General features: G+C 42.2%; 1 protein-coding gene across 1 annotated transcript in view; it reads left to right on the forward strand.

Moving 5' to 3' along the window:
• The window catches only part of LOC126212949 (cation-dependent mannose-6-phosphate receptor-like), a 125,522-nt gene that overhangs the window by 92,188 nt on the left and 8,238 nt on the right, over window positions 1–25,096 (forward strand). The window contains exons 4-5 of the mRNA XM_049940467.1: window positions 720–816; window positions 9,227–9,475. Of these exons, the coding sequence (XP_049796424.1) occupies window positions 720–816; window positions 9,227–9,475 (346 nt within the window). The remainder of the gene's footprint in view (window positions 1–719; window positions 817–9,226; window positions 9,476–25,096) is intronic.

A 25,096-nucleotide genomic window follows, 5' to 3' on the forward strand; every position in this document is an offset into this window, starting at 1 on the left:
ATAACATAAGGTTGGAAATTTGGTGGCTGGAAGGTGTTTGACATTCTCTATCGAACAGCTGAGTCCTGCAACAATCTCTAAAAAGATGGATATACAGGAATTGGTAGGTTCAGTTGACATGTCTTGGATACAGCTATAAGTGGTTGTAGGATGCAGTAATTATGTGGGGATGGTGATGATTGCAGAGGACAGATTGGCATGTAGGGTTGCATCAAACCAGCCTTCAAACTAAAGACTTTCAACAACACCAGTTTTCAGTTGCGGCAGTGTCAAAATTTTGGTTCAACAGTGTTGGTTTTGACACAAAAGCATGAAAGTTTTATTGTTTTATTCCCCATTTGTGTTCGCAGCTCGTGGTCTAGTGGTTAGCATTGCTGCCTCTGGATCACGGGGGCCCGGGTTCGATTCCCAGCCAGGTTGGGGATTTTCTATGACTGTGGATTGGGTGTTTGTGTTGTCGTCGTCATCGTCGTCGTCGTCGTCACCATCATCATCATCATCATCATCATCATCATCATCGTCGTCATCGTCCATGACAGTGGCTACATTAGACTATGTAAAAATTGGACTGTGTCAAAATTGGGACTTTGTACGGGTGCTGATGGCCACGCAGTTGAGCGTCCCCCAAACCAAACATCATCATTCCCCATTTGTGCAACACTTGTTTCTGTTAAAACTGTTAAACCTATTTGTGTTCTTCACTCGAGATGCTTTTTCAGGACAACAACATTCCGGATCTTGTGTGACACCGAGTCGACTGATGTCAACAACACGAGGCTGACGGTCAGTCCTGGAAGTACAGAGGAGAACCACCTGGTGAGTGAGAGCTTTTTACTTTCGATTCCAGTGATCTGTGTAAATTAAATAACTATAGCCAGTATTTCCACAGTGTGCAGCCACATCTCACTATTTAGGCATCTGGTTCTGGCGAAGTGATCTCAGTCCTCGAGTGGCCGCACCTGTGTATAAAATGTGCCAATCACAAATAACATTGTCTTTTACTGTTCTGTTGTTGCTTTACAATTGCAAGCCCATACCTATTCTTTCATTATTGCTTCAGCTAACACAATGCTAAATGGTGCTGTCATGCATCCAAGTGAGCAGCAGTAATATAACATAAACTGTATGCTAGGTGAGAAAAAATGTATGATCCGTGCAAGAATATGATCCACATCCCAAGCTAGCAGCACAATCCCACAATGAGACAGTTTTATACAAAATACGTAGCAATCCAATAAGCAGTTGGCTGTGATCTGATACAGCTGTACTGTTTAAAGTTTCGAGTGTGTTGTTTCTGTGGGGTAAGACTTGAACTTGGCATCAGAGTGATATAATATGAAAGTATCTCTTATTATTTTTCAATTAAATGCTGATTTAGCTCATATAATGAGTTTTATTGTTATTTAATTAGAGTAAGATTGAACTGTGGTTTTGCTCATTTGTGTTTTCCTTGGTAACAGGGAGACTGCTAAAAGGGTCTTTGGAAATTCCCGTTACAAACTTCTAGGACTTGTCGAGGGGTGCGAGAACATAATACTTTGAATAGGAACCTGGGTCCGGGAACATACCGTTTCCGTCCTACAGCAGTTTCAAAACATATTTGCCAGATAGTTTGCAACAGGTAGTCACGGTGGAGGATGGTTACCACAGATTAATTGATGTTATTTGACATCTTTCCTACCTCTATGACCTGGTTCGAAACTCATTCACGTGTCTGAGTGTGTCAGAGCAACACAGTTGAATACACGTTTGCAGACTACACCAACATGAGCCTTCTGAATGTCAAAGCTCACAATAATTGAACTGCTTATAGCTCTTATCAAGATTGTTATGCTCAATGTCCGACTCCATTGCATACCCTTTTCACCACAATTATGTAATGGCTTTAAGAGAGGGTGTGGGGCAGCGAGTAAGTTCTGACACTGGTTTAAAGTTTTGATGCCATCTTTAATCACGTGAGCCTGGCAACTAATTTGGTGGTCAGCCAGAAAGCGAAGGGAAACGTACTGACATTAGCTTCCAGTCTGCACGGCCACATTCCGGTCCAGCCCACTGAAAGAAAAGTGTCTATTTCCCATTTCTTTGTGGGATCAGGACTATGACTTCAATAAAAGTTTAAATTTCCAATCAAGATTTAATTTAATTAAAGTTTCTCACAAACAACACTTAAAATTTCGTTATGTTCAATTGAAAACAAGTCTTTCTAATCTAACAGCACCTTTAGCAGTTCAGAGGCGACCTCTACGGTAACTTTCTACCAGATTGTTTTTTGCCCTGACTAACGTCACTCAATTGAAAGTTCACAATAAATGTTCAAAAATTAATGCTCGCCATAAAAGTGGAAATAAATTCATCACTTGCCACCCGGAATTTAATTTCACACGGACGGCACACTAACAGTTATTTTACCGAATTCTAAACGATCCAGGACGGTGTGCAGTCCTCGTGAGTTCTCTCGGGCACATAATCTTCAATAATATAGTAACCAATTACTTCAGAAGGTTCTTAATTTTTGCTGGTATGCAGATAAGCAGTTTGAAAGCACGTAGAAAGTTTCAGCTTGCTAGAATGAAAACTTTGCCTAATAGAATTTATTTAGTGGAACTAACGGTAGATTGTTACCTCTGAACCATACCTTTGCTAAGACTTACATCAGTTGCTATTTATGTAACAAGTCTTAAACTTGGTGTAGCTCTATTATTTCATATATTTGATCATCTGGATTAACCAAAATCCTCTATCATTAAAATTTGAAGTACTTAATCTACAACACTTAGGTACATTTTAGTTACAAAATTAGTTTTTATGTAATTACTTAAAAACTATAAGAGGTAAATTAACATGGACTCTCTGTTATTTATTTTTGGGTTGTGCTGAAGCATAAAACAAATTTTCAAGTTTCTAAGTCCATTATTTAGCGCCTCTGATTTTTCCGAAAAATGTGGATTCTGGCGTTAGTTTTTGTTTTATGGTTTTGGAAACCAGCATCGCTTATTTATAACTTCTAATTGCACCTTCTGGCCAAATTGTGGCTTCTTAGTGTCCTTATTTAGTGCCTCTGATTTTTCTCTTAAAATGGCATTTTTCCGTAAATGATTAAGTTTAGAACATCAAGACTTGATATTTGGAACATTATATAAAAACTATAATTTAACAAAGTTATAAACATAAATTTTTAATTTCATACTAAATTGTGGTGTAATACTTGTTTGCTACATGCAGACGCGTTAAGGTGACGTGGCGCTACTAGCAGTGAACTGGGGTGAGTCCCAGTGCACTCGCTCGCCTCTGTATCTCTCACACGATACAGCGCTTGGTTTGCTTCAAGGGGTACCTTCACAGGCAGCGCAGGTTGGAGGTCTGAAGTGTTTTTCTTGTTGGTTTAGAGGTTTATGTACACTACTGGCCATTAAAATTGCTACACCAAGAAGAAATGCAGATGATAAACGGGACAATTATATTATACTAGAACTGACATGTGATTACATTTTCACGCAATTTGGGTGCATACATCCTGAGAAATCAGTACACAGAACAACCACCTCTGGCCGTAATAACGGCCTTGATACGCCTGGGCATTGAGTCAAACAGAGCTTGGATGGCGTGTACAGGTACAGCTGCCCATGTAGCTTCAACACGATACCACAGTTCATCAACAGTAGTGACTGGCGTATTGTGACGAGCCAGTTGCTCGGCCGCCATTGACCTGACGTTTTCAGTTGGTGAGAGATCTGGAGAATGTGCTGGGGAGGGAAGCAGTCGAACATTTTCTGTATCCAGAAACATGTGGTCGTGTATTATCCTGCTGAAATGTAGGGTTTCGCAGGGATTGAATGAAGGATAGAGCCACGGGTCATAACACATCTGAAATGCAACGCCCACTGTTCAAAGTGCCGTCAGCGTGACCTATACGTGAACCAATGGCACCCCACACCATCACGCCGGGTGATACGCTAGTATGGCGATGACGAATACACGCTTCCAATGTGCGTTCACGGCGATGACGAAAAACACGGATGCAACCATCGTGATGCTGTAAACAGAACCTGGATTCAACCGAAAAAATGACTTTTGCCATTCGTGCACCCAGTTTCATCGTCGAGTACACCATCGCAGGCGCTTCTGTCTGTGATGCAGCGTCAAGGGTAACCGCAGCCTTGGTCTCCGAGCTGATAGTCCATGCTGCTGCAAAAGTCGTCGAACTGTTCGTGCAGATGGTTGTTGTCTTGCAAACGTCCCCTTCTGTTGCCTCAGGGATCGATACGTGGCTGCAGCGGATAAGATGCCTGTCATCTCGACTGCTAGTGATACGAGGCCATTGCGATCCAGCACGGCGTTCTGTATTACCTTCCTGAACCCACCAATATTCTGCTAACAGTCATTGGTTCTCGACCGACACGAGCAGCAATGCCGTCATACGATAAACCGCAATCGCAATAGGCTACAATCCAACCTTTATCAAAGTCGGAAACGTGATGGTATGCATTTCTCCTCCTTACACGAGGCATCACAACAACGTTTCACAATGCAACGCCGGTCAACTGCTGTTTGTGTATGATAAATCGGTTGGAAACTTTCCTCATGTCAGCATGTTGTAGGTGTCGCCACCGGCGCCAACCTTGTGTGAATGCTCTGAAAAGCTAATCATTTGCATATCACAGCATCTTCTTCTTCTCGGTTAAGTTTCATGTCTGTAGCACGTCATCTTCAGTAGTGTAGCTGCTGGCTCGCTCCTTATAGTTGAATCTGAGTTAGAACACCTTACGAGATCTGTCACCCGACGTACTTCTGATGTATTTACCCTCTTTCTTAAATCTGTTTGCTGTAGTTGATTCTTTTGAAGTAGAGGTCCTGCTAATCAGTGCCTCTGAATTCCCGTTACACCTGAGGAAAGTCATGGCTTCTTCACATTCTGCAGGCATTATTGGAGCAAAAAGAGAGAGAACTCCTACTCGTGTCACGAAAAAGCACATCCGGGGCCTTCCTTTTACAAACTTATATTTCCTTGAATGGGTGTACAGATCAGAGACTCACGAATTATAAAGCACATAACTTTTCATACTACATACGTCTTGCAGGTTCAGCATCAGCACATCAGGGATTACATGCGACGGAGGGTGGATGCATGTATGCTCGCTAACATTTCCTGTATCAAAGTGTTTGAAGTCACGCTGGTACGTTCTGTTGCTGTGTGTTTCCATTCCATGATTAATGTGATTTGAAGAGAAGTAATAAAATGAGCTCTAACATGGAAAGTAAGCGTTTCCGGACACATGTCCACATAACATATTTTCTTTCTTTGTGTGTGAGGAATGTTTCCTGAAAGTTTGGCCGTACCTTTTTCTAACACCCTGTATACCTGCATCCTTTTCAGGTCCACAGTTAACAATTATATCTCTTAACATATATACTTAATGATTATAACAACAATGATAATGATAATAGTAATTAGAAATGTAATTTTAACAAGGAAGCTTTTTGAAAAATATTATTATACAAAAAAAAGACATATGGATTTCACACTGATAGATGTGTCAGGGTGTATATGACCCGGGAGATCAGGGAAAAACCCGGGAATTTTTCCATCCGGGAGAAAACCTGCAAAAACCCGTGAATTGTTTAGAATTCCGGGAATTTTTCATTGTTTAAGTTTTCAGTTAAATTTTTGTGATTTTGACTGGTAAGAACCAATACTCTAACAAAGGATATTACTGTATCCTGCTACTGCAGAATAATACTGCAGCAACAAAACATGAACGGGAGAGAAAAAAAAATGAAAATAAAACTTAAGTTGCAAAGGAAATGCGCTGTATACAACAACAAAACAGTGCTCATACAAGCGTCTGCCAACAGTAAAGTGTGTCAAAGGCATTAGGAACACTATGGAATGCTTTATAACAACAAATTGCCTCCGATGAGCGTGACTTTGACAACTGTTTAAATTAGTTTATCAAAACTAGACATGATTGTCTCAATGGGAATTCCGCGATCGTTCATTAAATAAAATATGGCGTTTCCGAGTGTTCTGTACGGACAAGTTACTCTGTAACTACAGTATATGATCTGAAGATGGGCAGGTAGCCAGAAACCGGTAATTGAAAATAAAGAATAGCAATTGAAGACTGAAACGCCATATTTTGTTTAAATTAGATTCGTTTGAGCAGTTGCGGGCGGGCTCTTGCGCATGCGCAGTTGAGTCACGTACCTTCTTCCGCTTCTGCTTACGGAAGTGTGGCCGGGCGCCACTACTTAATATTGCTCCGGTTCTGAAATATCGTAGATCCGGGGCTGATGCACAGAGCAATCCGAGTTGTGGTGGGTCGTCTCCACGTGACCTGTGTTTACTTGCAGTGATTTTGTAGTTTCCTCTTCGTTATGGCTCTCACGTTAAATGATAACAAAACGGATTTTTGCGGCCAGATGCTATCAAATGAATTAAAATACGTTCGCATAATTTCGGCATGATAAAATATGTTAATAGCTTCACATTTTATTTCCACCTTTGACAGTAAAGCATTAATCGCCTTACAGAACAATGAAGTTATTTTTGCTTGTTTGCTAGAGAGATTTGGCTTTTATTAATCCTTTCTACTGAGGCAGTCAATTTATTTGAAACGAAGTGTTTAATTTCACACTATTGGCTAGTTTCAACTGTTCGCTGCATTTCAAGTGCATGTATGGCATTATGCTATAATAAAGAACCAAATGTGAGTACTGGGACTCCAAGAAAATTTACATGTGGATGTGCATTTTAAGCCGAATTATGCACTTTAGTATGGTTCGCGAAATCCCGACGCTCTTGTAGTATCCTCTGATGTCTTGTTTCTTTTATGACATAATGTAAGATCTTTTAATGTTTTACACGTACGAACATACGGGCTTCCTGCGTCATCGTAGCTGCACAACCGCGGTGGCGCCTGTTATCTGGCGCTCACTTGCAACTGCTGAAACGAACTTACGTATTTCTAACAGGTCGCGGGAAAATATTGCGAATTGTGGTTTGAAAAGCGTTACATTCAAAGCTGACTTCCTTTTACGCAAGATGAATTATGTGCGAGAATGTACGATGAATTGCTTACACAAAGCGTTTGACTCTCATTTAAAAATCAACTCTTTGAGGACGACCATTTAGAAGTATTTCGAGCCCAGAAGATGAGACATTTACGTCGTTATTAAAAATTTTACTGGCATGTTTGTGTGTGTATCTTAAAGTGTAACACGCGCAAAAAAGATCAACATTATATGTGGAAGCTTAGCTTTTCTTCCAACTTATTAATCTTCGAGACCTATATTATATGTGAATGCCATGTATATCAATTTAAGCCATTAACTTTTCTTATTTGTGTATTCGCGCTACTTAAGAGTGATCTTCCTATTGGCTGACTACATCACGTGTCCTATTGCTGTCATCAGCTGGCGAGATCACGTGAACGAGCTATGATGCTTACAAAAGCGCATCGCAATCTCAGTTTCAATGCTTCGGAAAGTGACATGCGTTATTTGGTGGAGCACATAAAAGGTCTTTCAAAACGTTTTTTTCCCCCTAAGTTTCGTTTTCTAAAGTGCCTGGAAATTCTACTCTGGTATATAAAACCATAAACATTCAAAGGATTGATGAGTTTTACAGTGCCGAGGAAGAGTATACTGTCACTTAAAAAAGAAAAAGTGTATTTTCACCTGGGAGAAAGTGTAGTTTTAACCGGGAAATCCGGGAATATTTTTTCCCTTGTCCACCTACACACCCTCAGGGTGTCTACATGGGCAAGGAAAAATAATTTCCAGATTTCCTGGTTGAAAATACACTTTCTACCTGGTGAAAATACACTTTTCCGTGTTAAGTGACAGTATACTTTTTCTCGGCACTTATCAATCCTTTTATGGTTTATGGTTTTATACACAGTCGTAGAATTTCCCGGCACTTTAGAAAATGAAACTTAGGGGGAAAAAACACGTTTTGGAAAGATCTTTGATGTGCAGAAACATAGATACTGCATATTTTCGTGTTACAAAGGTATAAATTCGAATTCCACCAAACACCGCATGTTACTTTCCGAAGCATTAAAATCGAGAATGCGACGCGCTTTTGTAAGCCAGTCACAGCTCATGTCACATGATCTCGCCAGCTGATGACAGCATTTGACACGTGATGTAGTCAGCCAATAGCAAGATCATTCTTAAGTAGCGCGAACACACAAATAAGAAAAGTTAATGGCTTAAATTAATGTACAATTGCTGCTACAAGAAAAGCAAAGCTATCATATATAATATTGGTCTCTAAGATTAATACGCTGCAACAGAAGCTAAGCTTCCACATATATTGTTGATCTTTTTTGCACGTCATACATCACGTAAATGTGCCAGTAAATTTTTTTAATAACGGCGTAAATGTCTGATCTTCTGGGCTCGAAACTCTTCATATGGTCACCCTCAAAGAGTTGATTTTTAAATGAGAATCAAACGCTCTGTGATTTAAGAAATTCGTTGTACACTCTCTCACATAGTTTATCTTACATAAAAGGAAATTTTCTTTGAAAGTAACGCTTTTCAAAGCAATATTCGCAATATTTTTCCGTGACCTATTAGAAAGGTATGTTTCAGCAGTTGCCAGAGAGCGCCAGGTAACAGGCGACACTGCACTTGCGCAGCTACGATGACGTAGGAAGCCCGCATGTTCGTACGTGTGTAACATTAAAAGATCTTGCATTAAAACGATTCTAATGTCAAAAAAACTGTCATGTCAAGCTCATTGGAGGCAATTTGTTGTTAAGAAGCACTGCACAGTCTTCCTAAAGCCTTTGACACACTTTGCTTTTGGCAGACGTTTGTATGAGCACTGTGTTTTGTTGTTGTATACGGCGCATTTTCTTTGCGACTTAAGTTTTATTTTCATTTTTTTCTCTCGTTCATCTTTTGTTGCTGCAGTATTATTCTGCAGAAGCGGGATACAGTAAAATTTTTTGTTAGAGTATTGGTTCTTACCAGTCAAAATCACAAAAATTTAACTGAAAACTAAAACAATGAAAAATTCCCAGAATTCAAAAAGATTCCCAGGTTTTTCCCGGTTTTCTCCCGGATGAAAAAATTCACGGGTTTTTCCCAGATCTCCCAGTTGTCCCGGGTTGTAAACACCCCGACCCTGTGTGTGTACTGGGTCTAAATATCGTGTAAGTTAATTGGCTCACTACAGTGTCCCCTCCTGATCCCCATCCTCGTTCAATATTTGCAGAAGTTCGAGCTGATTTCGGCAGCGGCGTGCCCGACGTACCGGCCCGCCATGTCGCCGGCGGATTTTGCCGCGGGAGCTGCCGCCGACGGCGGACTGTCGACGGGGTCGGTGCTGTGCATCCTGTTGTTCGTGTTCTTAGGGGTGTACTTTGTGGGCGGAGCGCTCGCCCTGCGACTGCTGCGCGGTGCCACTGGCCGGGAGATGGTGCCCAACATCGAGTTCTGGTCAGCCCTGCCCGAGCTCGTCAAGGTACGGCACTCTGCTTTCGTCCGCTGTTGAAATCTATTATTGTTGTGGTCTTCAGTCTAAAGCAGGCTCGTCCAAACTGTGCCCCTGATGCACTAGCGCCCACAATCAGCCAGCGCCCCGGGCGAATTCGTTTGTTGTCGCAGTGGCCGAGCCGTGTCGCTCAGCTGGCCGTGCAGACCACCCGCCCGACCGCCCGCCGTGCCACTCGACCTTATACCATTATAAGACACAACCAGGGGTTTGGATATTTTTCTAGCCGTGGAAAACATGTTAGAGTCAATCGGTTTAAAATGGGAACGCCTGACCAGTATAACAACGGATGGAGCCCCTGCACTACGAGAGATACGCACTGCATTCCTGGGTTATGTGAGGTCAAAAATGGCTGAAGTCGGCTCTTCCTTATTCGCGGCAGTCCATTGTCTGATATACCAGGAGGCACTTTTGTGCAAAGATTGTCAACATAATAAATGTTATGGACACAGTTCTTCGAACGGTTAATTATCTTCGATCGCATGGACTCACACATCACCAATTTAAAGAATTTCTGCTGATCAGCTCGTGGTCTCGCGGTAGCGTTCTCGCTTCCCGAGCACGGGGTCCCGGGTTCGATTCCCGGCGGGGTCAGGGATTTTTCCTGCCTCGAGATGACTGGGTGTTGTTGTGTCGTCTTCATTGTCGTCATTCATCCCCATTACGGCCGGAGGAAGGCAATGGCTAACCTCCTCCACTAGGGCCTTGCCTAGTAAGGCGGCGCGAGTTCCGCGTCGCTCCCGTACGCTCTGTAAAGAAGTATGGGACTCATCATCATCATCGAAGCGGAATACCCGGATATCCCCTACCACACCGAATTAAGATGGCTGAGCAGAGGAAAGGTGCTTCATCAGTTTTTCTCCTTGAGGGGTGAAGTAGATACCTTTTTGAAATGAAAGGACATCCAGAAGAATTACTTCGTGATCCTAAGTGGGTGGCAAATTTGGCTTTTTTGAGTGACCTTACTGGTCATTTAAATACTTTGATTTTCGCCTTGGTGTGAAATGTTCACTCTGTTGCTGATTTAGTGCAGATGATTCAAGCAATTAAAAGAACTAATTTTGTGGGAAAAAAAATTGCACAAGAAAAATTGTGGACACTTTCCTGCACTAGACAGTGTTAAAGAAGATGCGGATTTTTCAGATTATGTCAAAATCATTTGCGAATTATAAGAACGGTTTGAAAACAAATTTTTGGAGATAATTGACCGTCAACCGGCCTTACATATATTTGTTCGCCCGTTTTCCCTTCGGGCAGAGGATGTCTCACAAGTGCTTCAACTAGAGCTGATTGACCTGCAGTGCAACATCCGCCTGAAGAACCACTTTCTTAGTGTAAAACTTTGGATGACTTTTACAGATGTCTTCCACGAGAGAAATACCCTCTTTTGCACAAGCACACGGCCAAATTTCTCTCAATGTTTGGTTCTACATTTATTTGTGAGCGCTTTTTCTCTCTTTTAAAGCTTGCTAAAACTAAGAACCGTTCATTACTTGGCGATAAAAATTTGATTAATTCTTTGAGGTTAGCAGTCTCACGGAATATTGTACCAAACCTAGACAAAATAGTTTCCTCGAAAAAGAAAAACTTGTAAAATGTTAATTGTCTTCTTTAACAATGTTGACTGTAAGAATTAAAGGGCTTTATAACCTTAATTCTATTTTTAATAAGTTTTCAAACTTGGTCAGTTAAAATTATTACGTACAAAACAGCAAACTAAGGATCCGATTTCTAAACTCTGAAAAGGGATACAAAAAGCTGTAGCACGAAGTATAACAAAAAATATTTACTTGTAACTACTAACAGTAAGAATGAGGCTCTATATCCCTTACATAAGAGTATTTCTAAAATAGAATAATTTGTTTACGTGTGATCAGACCACGGTACAGTTCAACTCACTCTGCAGCTCTCTCTCTCTCTCTCTCTCTCTCTCTCTCTCTCTCTCTCTCTCTCTTTCTCCTATGCCAACACTAGCGACACACGGTCGTGTACAGGGCGCTGAACTACACTGCCTTGCGCCCGCGGGGCGCAGTTCTCCGTGCTAATCGATCCTGTGCAGGCCTCTTCACCTCTGTATAAATCCTGCAACCGACATCCACTCGGATCTATTTACTGTACTCGAGCTTTCGTCCCCCTCTACAACTTTTATCCTCCAAACTTCATTCAGTTACCGAATCGATGATTGCTTGTGTCCTATCGACCGATTCCTTCTTTAGTCAAGTTTTCCATATATTTAAGTTCCGTCTTATGTGATTCAGTGTCTCCTCATTCTTCTTGTCAAAACTGTTTATTGTCCACATCCACATCTGTGCAAGACTACACTCTTTGCAAAAACCACCAGAAAAGACTATACTTAAATCTGTATTTAGTGTTAACATATCTATCTTCTTCAGAAACGTTTTTCTTGCCGTAGCCAGTCTACATTTTATATCCTCTTTACTTCGGCCGTCGTGTAATTTGCTGCCCAAATATGGTAGCAAAACTCTTAGTTTCCATTAGCATCACCTGATTTAATCTGACTACATTCTATTATCATTGTTTTGCTTTTATTGGTGTTCATCCTATATCGCACCAAGCGAGGTGGCGCAGTGGCTAGCACACTGGACTCTCATTCGGGAGGACAACAGTTCAATCCCACGTCCGGCCATCCTGATTTAGGTTTTCCGTAATTTCCCTAAATCGCTCCAGGCAAATGCCGGGACGGTTCCTTTGAAAAGACACGGCTGACTTCCTTCCCCGTCCTCCCTAATCTGATGAGACCGAAGACCGGCTGTTTGGTCTCCTCTCCACAAAACTACTCAACCCAAAACTACAAACCTTCTCCAGACAATGCCCGTTATTTTGCAAATAACAGTGTATAAATCAGGTCATTACTTGCTGTGATCAGACATTCCAAACACATGGACAAACATTCATTTTTGTATAGAGAAAAACTGGTAGCTTAATATTTACCTGATTATGATTGTACTGTTGAAGTAAATGTTTACCTCTGTATGTAAATAGTGAATCTTATTCACAGTACATTACTGCTTGTCTTGGAGCTTGTATGAACACTGTTATGTGCCATGTTGCTAACAGAACTTTGAAATCTCTGAATGTGGATATTCAGATGATTTGTAGAAAGATTGGCAAATGAGATATGTTTCTAAATTTATTTTTAGGCAGTAGGGATTCCCATTTCTTGCGCATGTTACATGGGATGGGAGTTTAAATAACTAGTTCTTTTCCCCTCCCCTCCTTGTCTCCCCCCCCCCCCCAAACCACCTGACCTAGCAGCCCTTTCCTGTTCCCACCGTGTCCCTAAACACTGCTGCAAGCAGCACCACACCCTCCCCCACCCGTACCCTCCTACCCCTACCCCTCCCCCTCCCCGGCCCGGCCTCCTCAACCCCACCACCTAGACTGCTTCTCCTATGATGCACTGTCATACCGCAATGGTAACAGCGGTTGCTGCCAGATCACCAAAAAGTAAGTGCTGTGGGCCTTAGCTAGTGCCCGGATTGGATGCCGTCCGGGTCTGCTGAGCGTTGTCGGCAATCGGGGTGCACTCAGTCTTTGTGGGGTCAGTTGAGGAGCTAGTCAACTGAGAAGTAGTGGCTCCGCTTATGAAAGCTAACGGCCAGGAGAACGGTGTGCTGAACCCGCGACCCTCCATATCTGCATCCAGTGATGCCTGTTGGCTGAGAATGAAATGGCGGTCAGTCAGTACCGTTGGGCCTTCTGAGGCGTTTGGGTGGAGGAAGAGATGAGGCACCATTGCTGTAGGCAATCAGGTGTCAGAGACCAGAGACAGTGGTTGTGTGTGTGTGTTGCTTTTCTTTGCTGTGTGTTAGAAGAAGGGATTTTGGCAGAAAGCTCAAATTTATACCATTCTTTTTGTTGTACCTGTCTGCGACTCAGCATCAGCGTCTCATCTACATGGTCAGTATCAATCTATCTGTTTCACAATATTGTCACTATTTGTATATTTTGTTGACAAAAAAAGTCAATTTAGAATAAACTCGGCAATTCGCTGCCACGATACAAGAAATAGAAATAATGTTCCCGTAGACGTCACGTGCCAATGTTAACACCACGACATTGCCAACTACAACTGAAACGGGCACGTGACCGTCAGCACTGGACGTTGAGACAATGGCAGAGCTTTTGACACGATGAGACAGCACAAATCCATCGTCTTTGAGGGGAACAGCTCCTCGACACTTGTACCGTGCGAAAAAGAGAAGCTGGCGGCACCCTCATCGTGCCTCGGGGGAATATTCGTACCGACATCCGTGTATCCGGTGGAGCTCGGCACCGTGACAGTCGAAGAGTATCGTACGCTGGCTGCAGACCGTGTACGCCCCTTTATGACGATCACGTTTCCTGATGGCGGTGGCATTTTTCGACACAATAATGCACCGTGTCTCGAGGCTTGGCGTGTGACGGACTGATTCACGGAACACAGTGGTGAATTTCAATTGGTGTGCTGGGGCCCTGGTTCACCAGATCTGAGCCTGATCACACACATCTGGGATGTTATTTAATGTGGCTTTAGAGCTCGTCATTTGCCTCCCCGGGATTTATGGGAACTAGGACAGTCGCGTGTGCAGTTGTGGCGCCAACTCCAGCCGGCGATCTACCGGGGCCTCGTTGCTTCCGTGCCACGACGTGTTCCCACAGTTATCAGTGCCACAGTGGATATACTGGCTATTAGGTTCCATACCTCAGTTCCATACCTCATTAGGTAAAAACTGAACCCTTCCATAGGATCACTTTGCTAACTGCCTGCTCAACTGTTAAAATCCGCCAGCTGGAGTGGCCGTGCGGTTCTGGGCGCTACAGTCTGGAGCCGAGCGACCGCTACGGTCGCAGGTTCGAATCCTGCCTCGGGCATGGATGTGTGTGATGTCCGTAGGTTGGTTAGGTTTAATTAGTTCTAAGTTCTAGGCGACTGATGACCTCAGCAGTTAAGTCGCATAGTGCTCAGAGCCATTTTTTTTTTAAATCCTGTTTCTTAGGAACAGGTAGATATGCCAAGTTGAAATTTGTTAAGTGCTAAGATCTGTACTCACTTGGCAGTGTAGTAAATCTAAGCTTCGAAGTCAATGCAGTCAAAAGATACGGCCATTTATATCGCATATTTTGATACTCTAAAACTCACTCATCAGAAACTTCCCATAGACAGAGAATTAAGGGGTTTTTGCAAGAAGCTAGTTTCACAGTACAACCAAAAGAAGTAATCGTAAATTCAGGCAGATTGTAGCGCAGTCATTAGGCATTTGTACACGTTAGTTCATAGATTCTTTGCATGTTTCCCTTGTGTTATCTAGGCACGGACTCGTGTTTCAGTAACTGCTGTTCAACATTGATTAGAATGAACAGGGACTGTGATTGCTGTGTTCGGATGAGGGTTGAGTTGGCATCCCTTCGCTCACAGCTGCAGGCGGCACTGACTTCGGTCGCGCAGCTTGAGGCTGTTGCCAATGGGCACCACTGTGGGGAGCCAGACTTGGGTATCACGGGGATATCAACCTCGTCCCGTCTGTCCCCAGATCGGTCTGCCGCTGTGGTTGCCCCGGTTGCTGCCAGCAGTGGGGCTGAGCCCTCGCCTGTGGTCGATTGGGAGGTCGTTCCGAGGCGTGGCAGGCAGCGAAGGACGTCCCCGGAGGCTGATCAGAAAGCCTCCCCGGTGCGTCTGACAAACAGGTTTGAGGCACTGTCTCTGGCTGAGCCAGATGCAGCTGCCTGCTATGTTTCAGAGAATGATTCTCAGCCTTCAAGGTCCGGGCAATCGCAGAGGGTGGGCTTATTGGTAGTTGGGAGCTCCAATGTTAGGCGCGTAATGGGGCCCCTTAGGGATATGGCGGCCAAGGAGGGGAAGAAATCCAGTGTGAACTCCGTGTGCGTTTCGGGTGGAGTCATTGCTGATGTGGAAAGGGTCCTTCCGGATGCCATGAAGAGCACAGGGTGCAGCCAGCTGCAGGTGGTGGCACATGTCGGCACTAATGACGTGTGTCGCTTTGGATCTGAGGAAATTTCTCTCTGGATTCCAGCGGCTATCTGATTTGGTGAAGGCTGCCGGTCTTGCTTATGATATGAAGGCAGAGCTCACCATCTGCAGCATCGTTGCCAGAACCGACTGCGGACCTTTGGTGCAGAGCCGGGTGGAGGGTCTGAATCAGAGGCTCAGACGGTTTTGCGACCGTGTTGGCTGCAGATTCCTTGACTTGCGCCATAGGGTGGTGGGGTTTCGGGTTCCGCTGAATAGGTCAGGAGTTCACTACACTCAGCTGGCGGCTACACGGGTAGCGGAGGCTGTGTGGCGTGGACTGGGCGGTTTTTTAGGTTAGAAGGCCTCGGGAAAGTACGGGGTGGGCTGCAATCTCAAAGGGTGCATGGCAAATACAGGACGTGCTTGGATCAAGGAACAGTCGGAATTGTAGTTGTACATTGTTGTAGTTGTGCTGGGAAAGTCCCTGAGCTTCGAGCGCTAATAGAAAGCACAGAAGCTGAAATCGTTATAGGTACAGAAAGCTGGCTAAAGCAGAAATTTTTACGAAGTCTCAGACGGTGTTCAGGAAAGATAGATTAGGCAGAATTGGTGGTGGGGTGTTTGTGTCTGTCAGTAGTGGTTTATCTTGCAGTGATTTCGAAGTAGATACTCTGTGCGAATTGGTATGGGTGGAGGTTATACTTAACAGCCGAACTAAGTTAATAATTGGCTCCTTCTACCGACCCCCAGACTCCGATGGTATAGTTGCTGAACAGTTCAGAGAAAATTTGAGTCTCGTAACAAATAAATACCCCACTCATACGGTTATAGTTGGTGGGGACTTCAACCTTCCCTCGATATGTTGGCAAAAATACTTGTTCAAAACCGGTGGTAGGCAGAAAACATCTTCCCAGTTTGTTCTAAATGCTTTCTCCGAAAATTATTTCGAGCAGTTAGTCCACGAACTGACGCGAATTGTAAATGGTTACGAAAACACACTTGACCTCTCAGCCACAAACAATCCAGAGCTAATAGAGAGCATCATGACTGATACAGGGATTAGTGATCACAAGTTCGTTGTAGCTAGGCACAATACCATTTCTTCCAAATCCACCAGAAACAAACGCAAAATAATTTTATTTAAAAAAGCGGATAAAGTGTCACTAGAAGCCTTCGTAAGAGACAATCTCCATTCCTTCCAAACTGACTATGCAAATGTAGACGAGATGTGGCTCAAATTCAAAAATATAGTAGCAACAGCAAGTGAGAGATTCATACCTGATAAATTGGTAAGAGATGGAACTGATCCCCCATGGTACACAAAACAATTACGAACGCTGTTGCAGAGGCAACGGAAAAAGCAAGACGTGCGAAATTTGGCACGGACTTCAATGCGAGATGCCTTTAATAGGTTCCACAACGAAACATTGTCTCGAAATTTGCTAGAAAATCCGAAGAAATTCTGGTCGTATGTGAAGTACACAAGCGGCAAGACGCAGTCAATACCTTCGCTGCACAGTGCCGATGGTACTGTTACCGACGACTGTGCCGCTAAAGCGGAGTTATTGAACGCAGTTTTCCGAAATTCCTTCACCAGGGAAGACGAATGGAATATTCCAGAATTTGAAACACGAACAGCTGCTAGCATGAGTTTCTTAGGGGTTGCGAAGCAACTCAAATCGCTTGATACGGGCAAGTCTTCAGGTCCAGATTGTATACCGATTAGGTTCCTTTCAGATTACGCTGATACAATAGCTCCCTACTTATCAGTCATATACAACCGCTCGCTCACCGATAGATCTGTACCTACAGATTGGAAAATTGCGCAGGTCGCACCAGTGTTTAAGAAGGATAGTAGGAGTAATCCATCGAACTACAGACCTATATCATTGACGTCGGTTTGCAGTAGGGTTTTGGAGCATATACTGTATGCAAACATTATGAATCACCTCGAAGGGAACGATCTATTGATACGTAATCAGCACGGTTTCAGAAAATATCGTTCTTGTGCAACGCAGCTAGCTCTTTATTCCCACGAAGTAATGGCCGCTATCGACAGGGGATCTCAAGTTGATTCCGTATTTCTAGATTTCCGGAAAGCGTTTGACACCGTTCCTCACAAGCGATTTCTAATCAAGCTGCGGGCCTATGGGGTATCGTCTCAGTTGTGCAACTGGATTCGTGATTTCCTGTCAGGAAGGTAGTTCGTAGTAATAGACGGCAAATCATCGAGTAAAACTGAAGTGATATCAGGTGTTCCCCAGGGAAGCATCCTGGGACCTCTGCTGCTCCTGATCTATATAAATGACCTGGGTGGCAATCTGAGCAGTTCTCTTAGGTTGTTCGCAGATGATGCTGTAATTTACCGTCTAGTAAGTATTAGTTGTAAAACGATTTAGAAAAGATTGCTATATGGTGTGGCAGGTGGCAGTTGATGCTAAATAACGAAAAGTGTGAGGTGATCCACATGAGTTCCAAAAGAAATCTGTTGGAATTCGATTACTCGATAAATAGTACAATTCTCAAGGCTGTCAATTCAACTAAGTACCTGGGTGTTAAAATTACGAACAACTTCAGTTGGAAAGACCGCATGGATAATATTGTGGGGAAGGCGAGCCAAAGGTTGCGTTTCATTGGCAGGACACTTAGAAGATGCAACAAGTCCACTAAAGAGACAGCTTACACTACAATCGTTCGTCTTCTGTCAGAATATTGCTGCGCGGTGTGGGATCCTTACCAGGTGGGATTGACGGAGGACATCGAAAGGGTGCAAAAAAGGGCAGCTCATTTTGTATTATCACATAATAGGGGAGAGAGTGTGGCAGATATGATACGCGGGTTGGGATGGAAGTCATTAAAGCAAAGACGTTTTTTGTCGCGGCGAGATCTATTTACGAAATTTCAGTCACCAACTTTCTCTTCCGAATGCGAAAATATTTTGTTGAACCCAACCTACTTAGGTAGGAATGATCATCAAAATAAAATAATAGAAATCAGAGCTCGAACAGAAAGGTTTAGGTGTTCGTTTTTCCCGCACGCTGTTCGGGAGTGGAATGGTAGAGAGATAGTATGATTGTGGTTTGATGAACCCTCTGCCAAGCACTTAAATGTGAATTGCAGAGTAGTCATGTAGATGTAGATGACCTAAAAAGCAAGACAGAGAAAACCAGAATACTGCAAGACCCGCAAACCAGACTAAAAATGAAAATCAATAAAAGGAGTACAGGAAGAGTGGTCTTAGTTGAAGAAAGAAAGAAAATATCTGAAAGAATGAAGAAATATTGGGCAGACAGAAGAACAAAACACCTTTCATATAAGAATAGACTCTAATAATTATATTACCTAAATATCACATTAAGTTATTGTTTAGCCAAATTGTATCCTGGTGTAACAACTTATTTACAACTTTTTTTTTAGAGTGGTCCAATGAAGGCCATAAAATAAATACTAATAATTTTGGTTAAAACTTTGTCACAGGCCGTCCATGCTCAAACATCAACAAGGGTGCCGGTAACACCTGTCACAAGCGGTCGTGGGGGAAAGTCGCAGTACCCAAACAGCTGATATAGTAGCAGATGATGTAACTGTGTTGTTTAGATTGTGGGGAAAATGTTTATTTTCTGCTTTTCCTACATCTTGGGAATTGTGTTACACGTATACTAGACACACGTAAACAGAAAGTTTCATTTTCCGTTACTATCAGCTTCTAAGTTTCCACAGACCATTAGCTATGCTATGGATCAGTATGCCACTGCAACCAAGGTTTCAACTTTCAGGGAGATTCCATGGTGACTCACGTAATGTTTTGAAATCAGTGTTTTATTATGTTGACTTGTTATCAGTATGTAAACCCATATTTTCTTTTGTAAATCATTATTATAAATTGTGTTATTCAGGCAAAGATCTTGAAGTGTTATTTAAGCAGGGAAGAGTGCTAAAGTTAAAGAACAAGAATGTAATTTATGTTGTGACTCATGTTACAAATTTGGGACATCCTATTCCTAATGTGCACTGTAGGTCAAAAGTGTCCTCAAACTATTAGGAGTATGGATCTGGTTTTTATGACAGAAAATGCATATTAGGTTGCCGTTCAGATGACAGAGTTGCAGATTTCTAAAATTATTTATACCATGTGAAATACTGTACTATACTGAAAAAGGCGCATAACTTGTACTTGCTACTGCTTGTTGGAAAAACTTCTTTCTTACAAGCAGGGAAATGAAAATAATGACATTATGTGCCAAATAAGATAAACTTAACATTAACATTTCACTTTTCAAACACTATGAAAAATTATAAGAGCATGACATCTGGGAAGATGAACTTTAAATTCAGTTAAGTCAGAGAACTGAAAATATCCTCTTGCACTGACATCAAGTGGATTAATTTCATCAAATTTTACGGGCCCTTTCCAATAGTGCCCAGCACACTCCATTGCACTGATTAAGTAAGAATGTCAAAAATCTGCACACACTTCTCCAGCACTGAATTTACTGTCATGGTCTACTTTGTACCAGTCTCCAATTTTTACACTTTCTGTAATTTCTTCAGTGTGATGATCTGCAGCTGCAAAATTCTTTGGAGACATCAGATATGTTTGTAGCACTCCTTTCTGTTGGTGAAAGCAGTGAATGCTTCTTATGTTTGGTACTGATGATGCTGAAGAAAATATTTGAGCCAGATTAAGTTTCACATTGATTCCTTGAATTTCGTCAATAGACACATGAAAAACCTGCATAGTTGTGGTACTTGCAGCTACCTGAGCGAAAGTTGATACATTACCTACTGTGGATTTTCACTTTTTTACTCCATTCCCCACTAGCCATTCTGCAGGTGCACCAATTACATATACGGCTTCTTTACCATTGGATGTAGCCAATAAGTTCCAATAGATTTCCACATTATAAAAGGATCGAAATTGAGGTACAGCAGCAGTAATATATTTGTTTTTAAATTGTGAGGCAGGTCCATCTGGCTAGATTGAAACTACCTTCACATTTTCAGGTATAGTCGATAGTACCTTGCTAATGTAAGCAATGGCAGCACTCGAGCTGTGGCTTTATCCAGAGCACTATGTGACTTATACAGTGACAAACTTACTTTACTAGGTTGCTGATCTTGCATCTTATGTTGCCTATGTTTTCTAACTCTATCCCTATTTTTAGCTCTTCTTTCTTCTAATAACAGTCCCTTTTTATGTTGATTCAACTGTAGAAACTTTTGTTTCTGCTTCTGCTGGCTTTTTCGAGCTTCTTCCATATACTTCTTAAATTATTCATGTTTTCCTTCTCTCTTTAACTTTTCCCTCCTCCTACTCTTGTCTTTCTGCTGCTGCTAGGGGCATCCTCTTCTTCCAATCTTAAAATAATACAACTGTGACTCAGATTATGTGACTCACGTTACACATTTAATTTTCTGTTATTACAATGTGGGTTGAAATTGAGAAATTTTTAGTAGTGATATTAGTTACACAGTCACATTAAGAAGTAAATTACTGAACAAGATAAAGTTATCTCCAATATCTCTCTTGGTAAAAAAACTTAATTACATGAAAGTGACTCGTGTTACATGAAAGTTCGTACTGTTGTATTATGTTATTTAGCTCAACCTATAATTTGCCTATTTCAGTTTTATAGTCTTTACGCAATACATTAGGGTATGTAGCAGTAATATAAATAATTATATGCTAATTGTTACCTGTGAATTAGTTGAAATGAAGGTCCAAAATCTCCAATATTTCACACTCTCATCACATGAAAAACATATGGCATTATAAAAAGGCTACAAATTATGGAGGGAAAGCAATAATGTGCCACAAACCATTGTTGATATAGAGTAGAAAGTCCAGCATTTTCAAAAAAAAATATAAAGTACCAAATCTTAAACTTTAAAATATTGTAAGTGTGTCCTGCTTTACATGGAATACCCCTTCACATTTGTCAGCTTTACCCACTTGCAACTAAATTGTGACATTCCAACCTAACTAGACCTCAGTTTATGCTACAGATCACTCTGTCACCACAATCTACATCCTACCATTGAGACAAAACCATTAATAATATTTCAGCATAGAAGGTTCAGACATGCTGTCCAGGGTGTTTCAAAACTCGATGAGAAAACTTCGGGAATGGAATCCTCGTACAAGAAGAAGAAAGAATGTACAGTAAACATGGGCTCTTCATCTCCGATACTGTGAAACAAATCTCTCTTACTCCAAGCTCTTTGCTTTCCATATTTTCGGTGGAGGTAATATGGGCAAGAACAAGAAAAAAAAAAAAAGATCAGTAAACATGTGCTGTAAAATGAATACCTTAAGTACTACGAGCACTTGTTCACTGTAGAAGATAAGTGTTTCACAATAGTGTAGATAAACAACTGCTTGTAGCTCTTAAGGTATACATTTTAGAGCCATGTTTACTTGACAATTTTTTCTTGTTTTGGTCCATACCACCGCCTCCCAGAATATGGAAAGCAAAGAGCTTACAGTAGAAGACGTGTGTTGCACAGTATCGAAGATGAAAAGGTGCTTGTAACTCTTAAGGTATTCATTTTTGAGCCCACGTGTTCCGGACTTTTTTTCTTCTCATTATACGAGGAATCCATTTCAGAAGCTTTGCCTACAAAGTTTTGGAACACCCTGTATATATACACTGCCTGACAAAAACAGTGAAACACCCAGAAGACATGGTCAGATGCCTGTATAACTTGTGTTGTTGTTGTTGTGGTCTTCAGTCCTGAGACTGGTTTGATGCAGCTCTCCATGCTAGTCTATCCTGTGCAAGCTTCTTCATCTCCCAGTACCTACTGCAGCCTACATCCTTCTGCATCTGCTTAGTGTATTCATCTCTTGGTCTCCCTCTAAGATTTTTACCCTCCATGCTGCCCTCCAATACTAAATTGGTGATCCCTTGATGCCTCAGAACCTGTCCTACCAACTGATCACTTCTTCTAGTCAAGTTGTGCCACAAGCTCCTCTTCTCCTCAATTCTATTCAATACCTCCTCATTAGTTATGTGATCTACCCATCTAATCTTCAGCATTCTTCTGTAGCACCACATTCCGAAAGCTTCGATCCTCTTCTTGTCCAAACTATTTATTGTCCACGTTTCACTTCCACACATGGCTACACTCCATACAAATACTTTCATAAACGACTTCCTGACATTTAAATCTATACTCTATGTTAACAAATTTTTCTTCTTCAGAAACGCTTTCCTTGCCATTGCCAGTCTACATTTTATATCCTCTCTACTTCAACCATCATAAGTTATTTTGCTCCCCAAATAGCAAAACTCCTTTACTACTTTAAGCGTCTCATTTCCTAATCTAATTCCCTCTGCATCACCTGACTTAATTCGACTACATTCCATTATCTTCGTTTTGCTTTTGTTGATGTTCATCTTATACCCTCCTTTCAAGACACTGTCCATTCTGTTCAACTGCTCTTCCAAGTCCTTTGGTGTCTCTGACAGAATTACAATGTCATCGGCGAACCTCAAAGTTTTTATTTCTTCTCCATGGATTTTAATACCTACTCCGAACTTTTCCTTTGTTTCCTTTATTGCTTGCTCAATATACAGATTGAATAACATCGGGGATAGGCTACAACCCTGTCTCACTCCCTTCCCAACCACTGCTTCCCTTTCATACCCCTCGACTCGTATGACTGCCATCAGCTTTCTGTACAAATTGTAAATAGCCTTTCGCTCCCTGTATTTTACCCCTGACACCTTCAGAATTTGAAAGAGATTATTCCAGTCAACATTGTCAAAAGCTTTCTCTAAGTCTACAAATGCTAGAAACGTAGGTTTGCCTTTCCTGAATCTTTCTTCTAAGATAAGTCGTAGGGTCAGTATTGCCTCACGTGTTCCAACATTTCTACGGAATCCAAACTGATCTTCCCTGAGGTCGGCTTCTATCAGTTTTTCCATTCGTCTGTAAAGAATTCGCGTTAGTATTTTGCTGCTGTGACTTATTAAACTTGTGTATGTACACAATATTATCAGATATGTAAATGATTAAAGTTGCAGTCGTCTGTAGAACAGCCACCAGGGTGCATTAGTGTTCTTCATGTTTAGTTGTTTTTACCAGGTCCAGTAGGCTATAAAGGGGCATGAATAGAGTCACATGGTGAGTGATTCCTAGGAAGGAAATATGTACTTGTGTGAGACAGCATAATCAGCACGTGACAAAGCTTGAAAGGGGCTTCACTGTGGATATCCATTTGGCCGTCCGGTCGAATCGTGCATTATCCAGATTTGTGGGGCGTTCGGATGTGACAGTGGCCCGATATCGGACTAGATGGGAATGTGAAGGCGAGCGTACTTGTCGGCAAGGTTTCTTTCGATCCTATCTGACCACCACGAGTGAGGATCACTGCATTCTGGACTGAGGACAGGTAATGGACTCCTTGCAGTGTTGTGTGTCACCCCACACCGTTAGTCTGAGACGAGCAGCTGCCATTACACTGATGACGGTGTACAAAGTGGTGCTGTGACTGGGAAGCACACACAGACCGATGTCGAGTGACGTGACATTGCGATCGGTGACGAATTGCGATTCTGTGCTATCCCTGACGACTGTAGTCAGTGAGTATGTCAGCGACATCGGGAGAGGTCCCATTCTTCCTGTGTTTCGGAGAGGCACAGAGGTGTTTCTGCCAGTATCATGTAGTTTATTGTGGGTGGTAGTGACCGAGGGAACTCTGTCGGCACGACGGTACGTCTTGCATCCTCGCCAGTTAAATCCTGCGCGACAGTACCGTGGTACCGTTTGTCGACGGGAAAAGTCTTGTCCATACGTGAGGATATCGTTTTGTCATTAGTGGGTCCACACATTTACAAAGACCACGGTAAGGTGAATATATTATTGATGAAGTGTCTGCCTAACGATGAACTGTTCCTGGGGCCGGCAACATCCCCGATAGAACACATGTGGCACCGACTCGGACGTTGGCTCCGCCCCGATGTGAGTATCCGGAATGTCGAGAACCGTTTAGGAGTGTTGCCGTTTAGGAGAGTTGTGAGCCAGCTTACATTGCGAGGGAATACGGCAGTTTTACGACACCCTTCTCGACCGAATCGGTATGTGAATTTCTGCCAGAGGGGTTGAAAGTTATACTGGTAAATGGGTTGGTACTGGAAAGTGGTTGTAAATTTGACTATATTTTGTAGTCATTGAAATAACATCACATTCTCTTTCGACCTGTGTAGTTTTATTTTGTTTCCTCCTCTTATATTATTAGGTTGCTGCATAAGTTCATAGCATTTTTGTTTGCATCTTACTATTCCGGTTGCTACGGGTTTGTTTGTCGATTCTCATCTTTTATTCGTAGTTCACTGTTGCTATCTGAGTTTACATGTTGTCATTTTGTCATTTTGAGGTAGCTACTGGAGCTGTGGATGCTAGAAAATGTGGTGCCAAGTGTAAAAATTCAAATATTTGTGACATATCTTCGTGTTTGAGTTTAGTATATGGGTGACAGCGGTGAAGGCAGCTAGAGACATTTGCACTGTGCACGGGGATAATGCTATTGGGCTGGACACGGCAAGAAATTGATTTTCGCATTTTAAGGAGATCATTTTGAAACTAGTGGCTCTCCAGATTTAGAAATACCT

The sequence above is a fragment of the Schistocerca nitens genome, chromosome 11 (genome assembly GCF_023898315.1).
Source record: "Schistocerca nitens isolate TAMUIC-IGC-003100 chromosome 11, iqSchNite1.1, whole genome shotgun sequence".
NCBI classification, from domain to species: Eukaryota; Metazoa; Arthropoda; class Insecta; order Orthoptera; family Acrididae; genus Schistocerca; species Schistocerca nitens.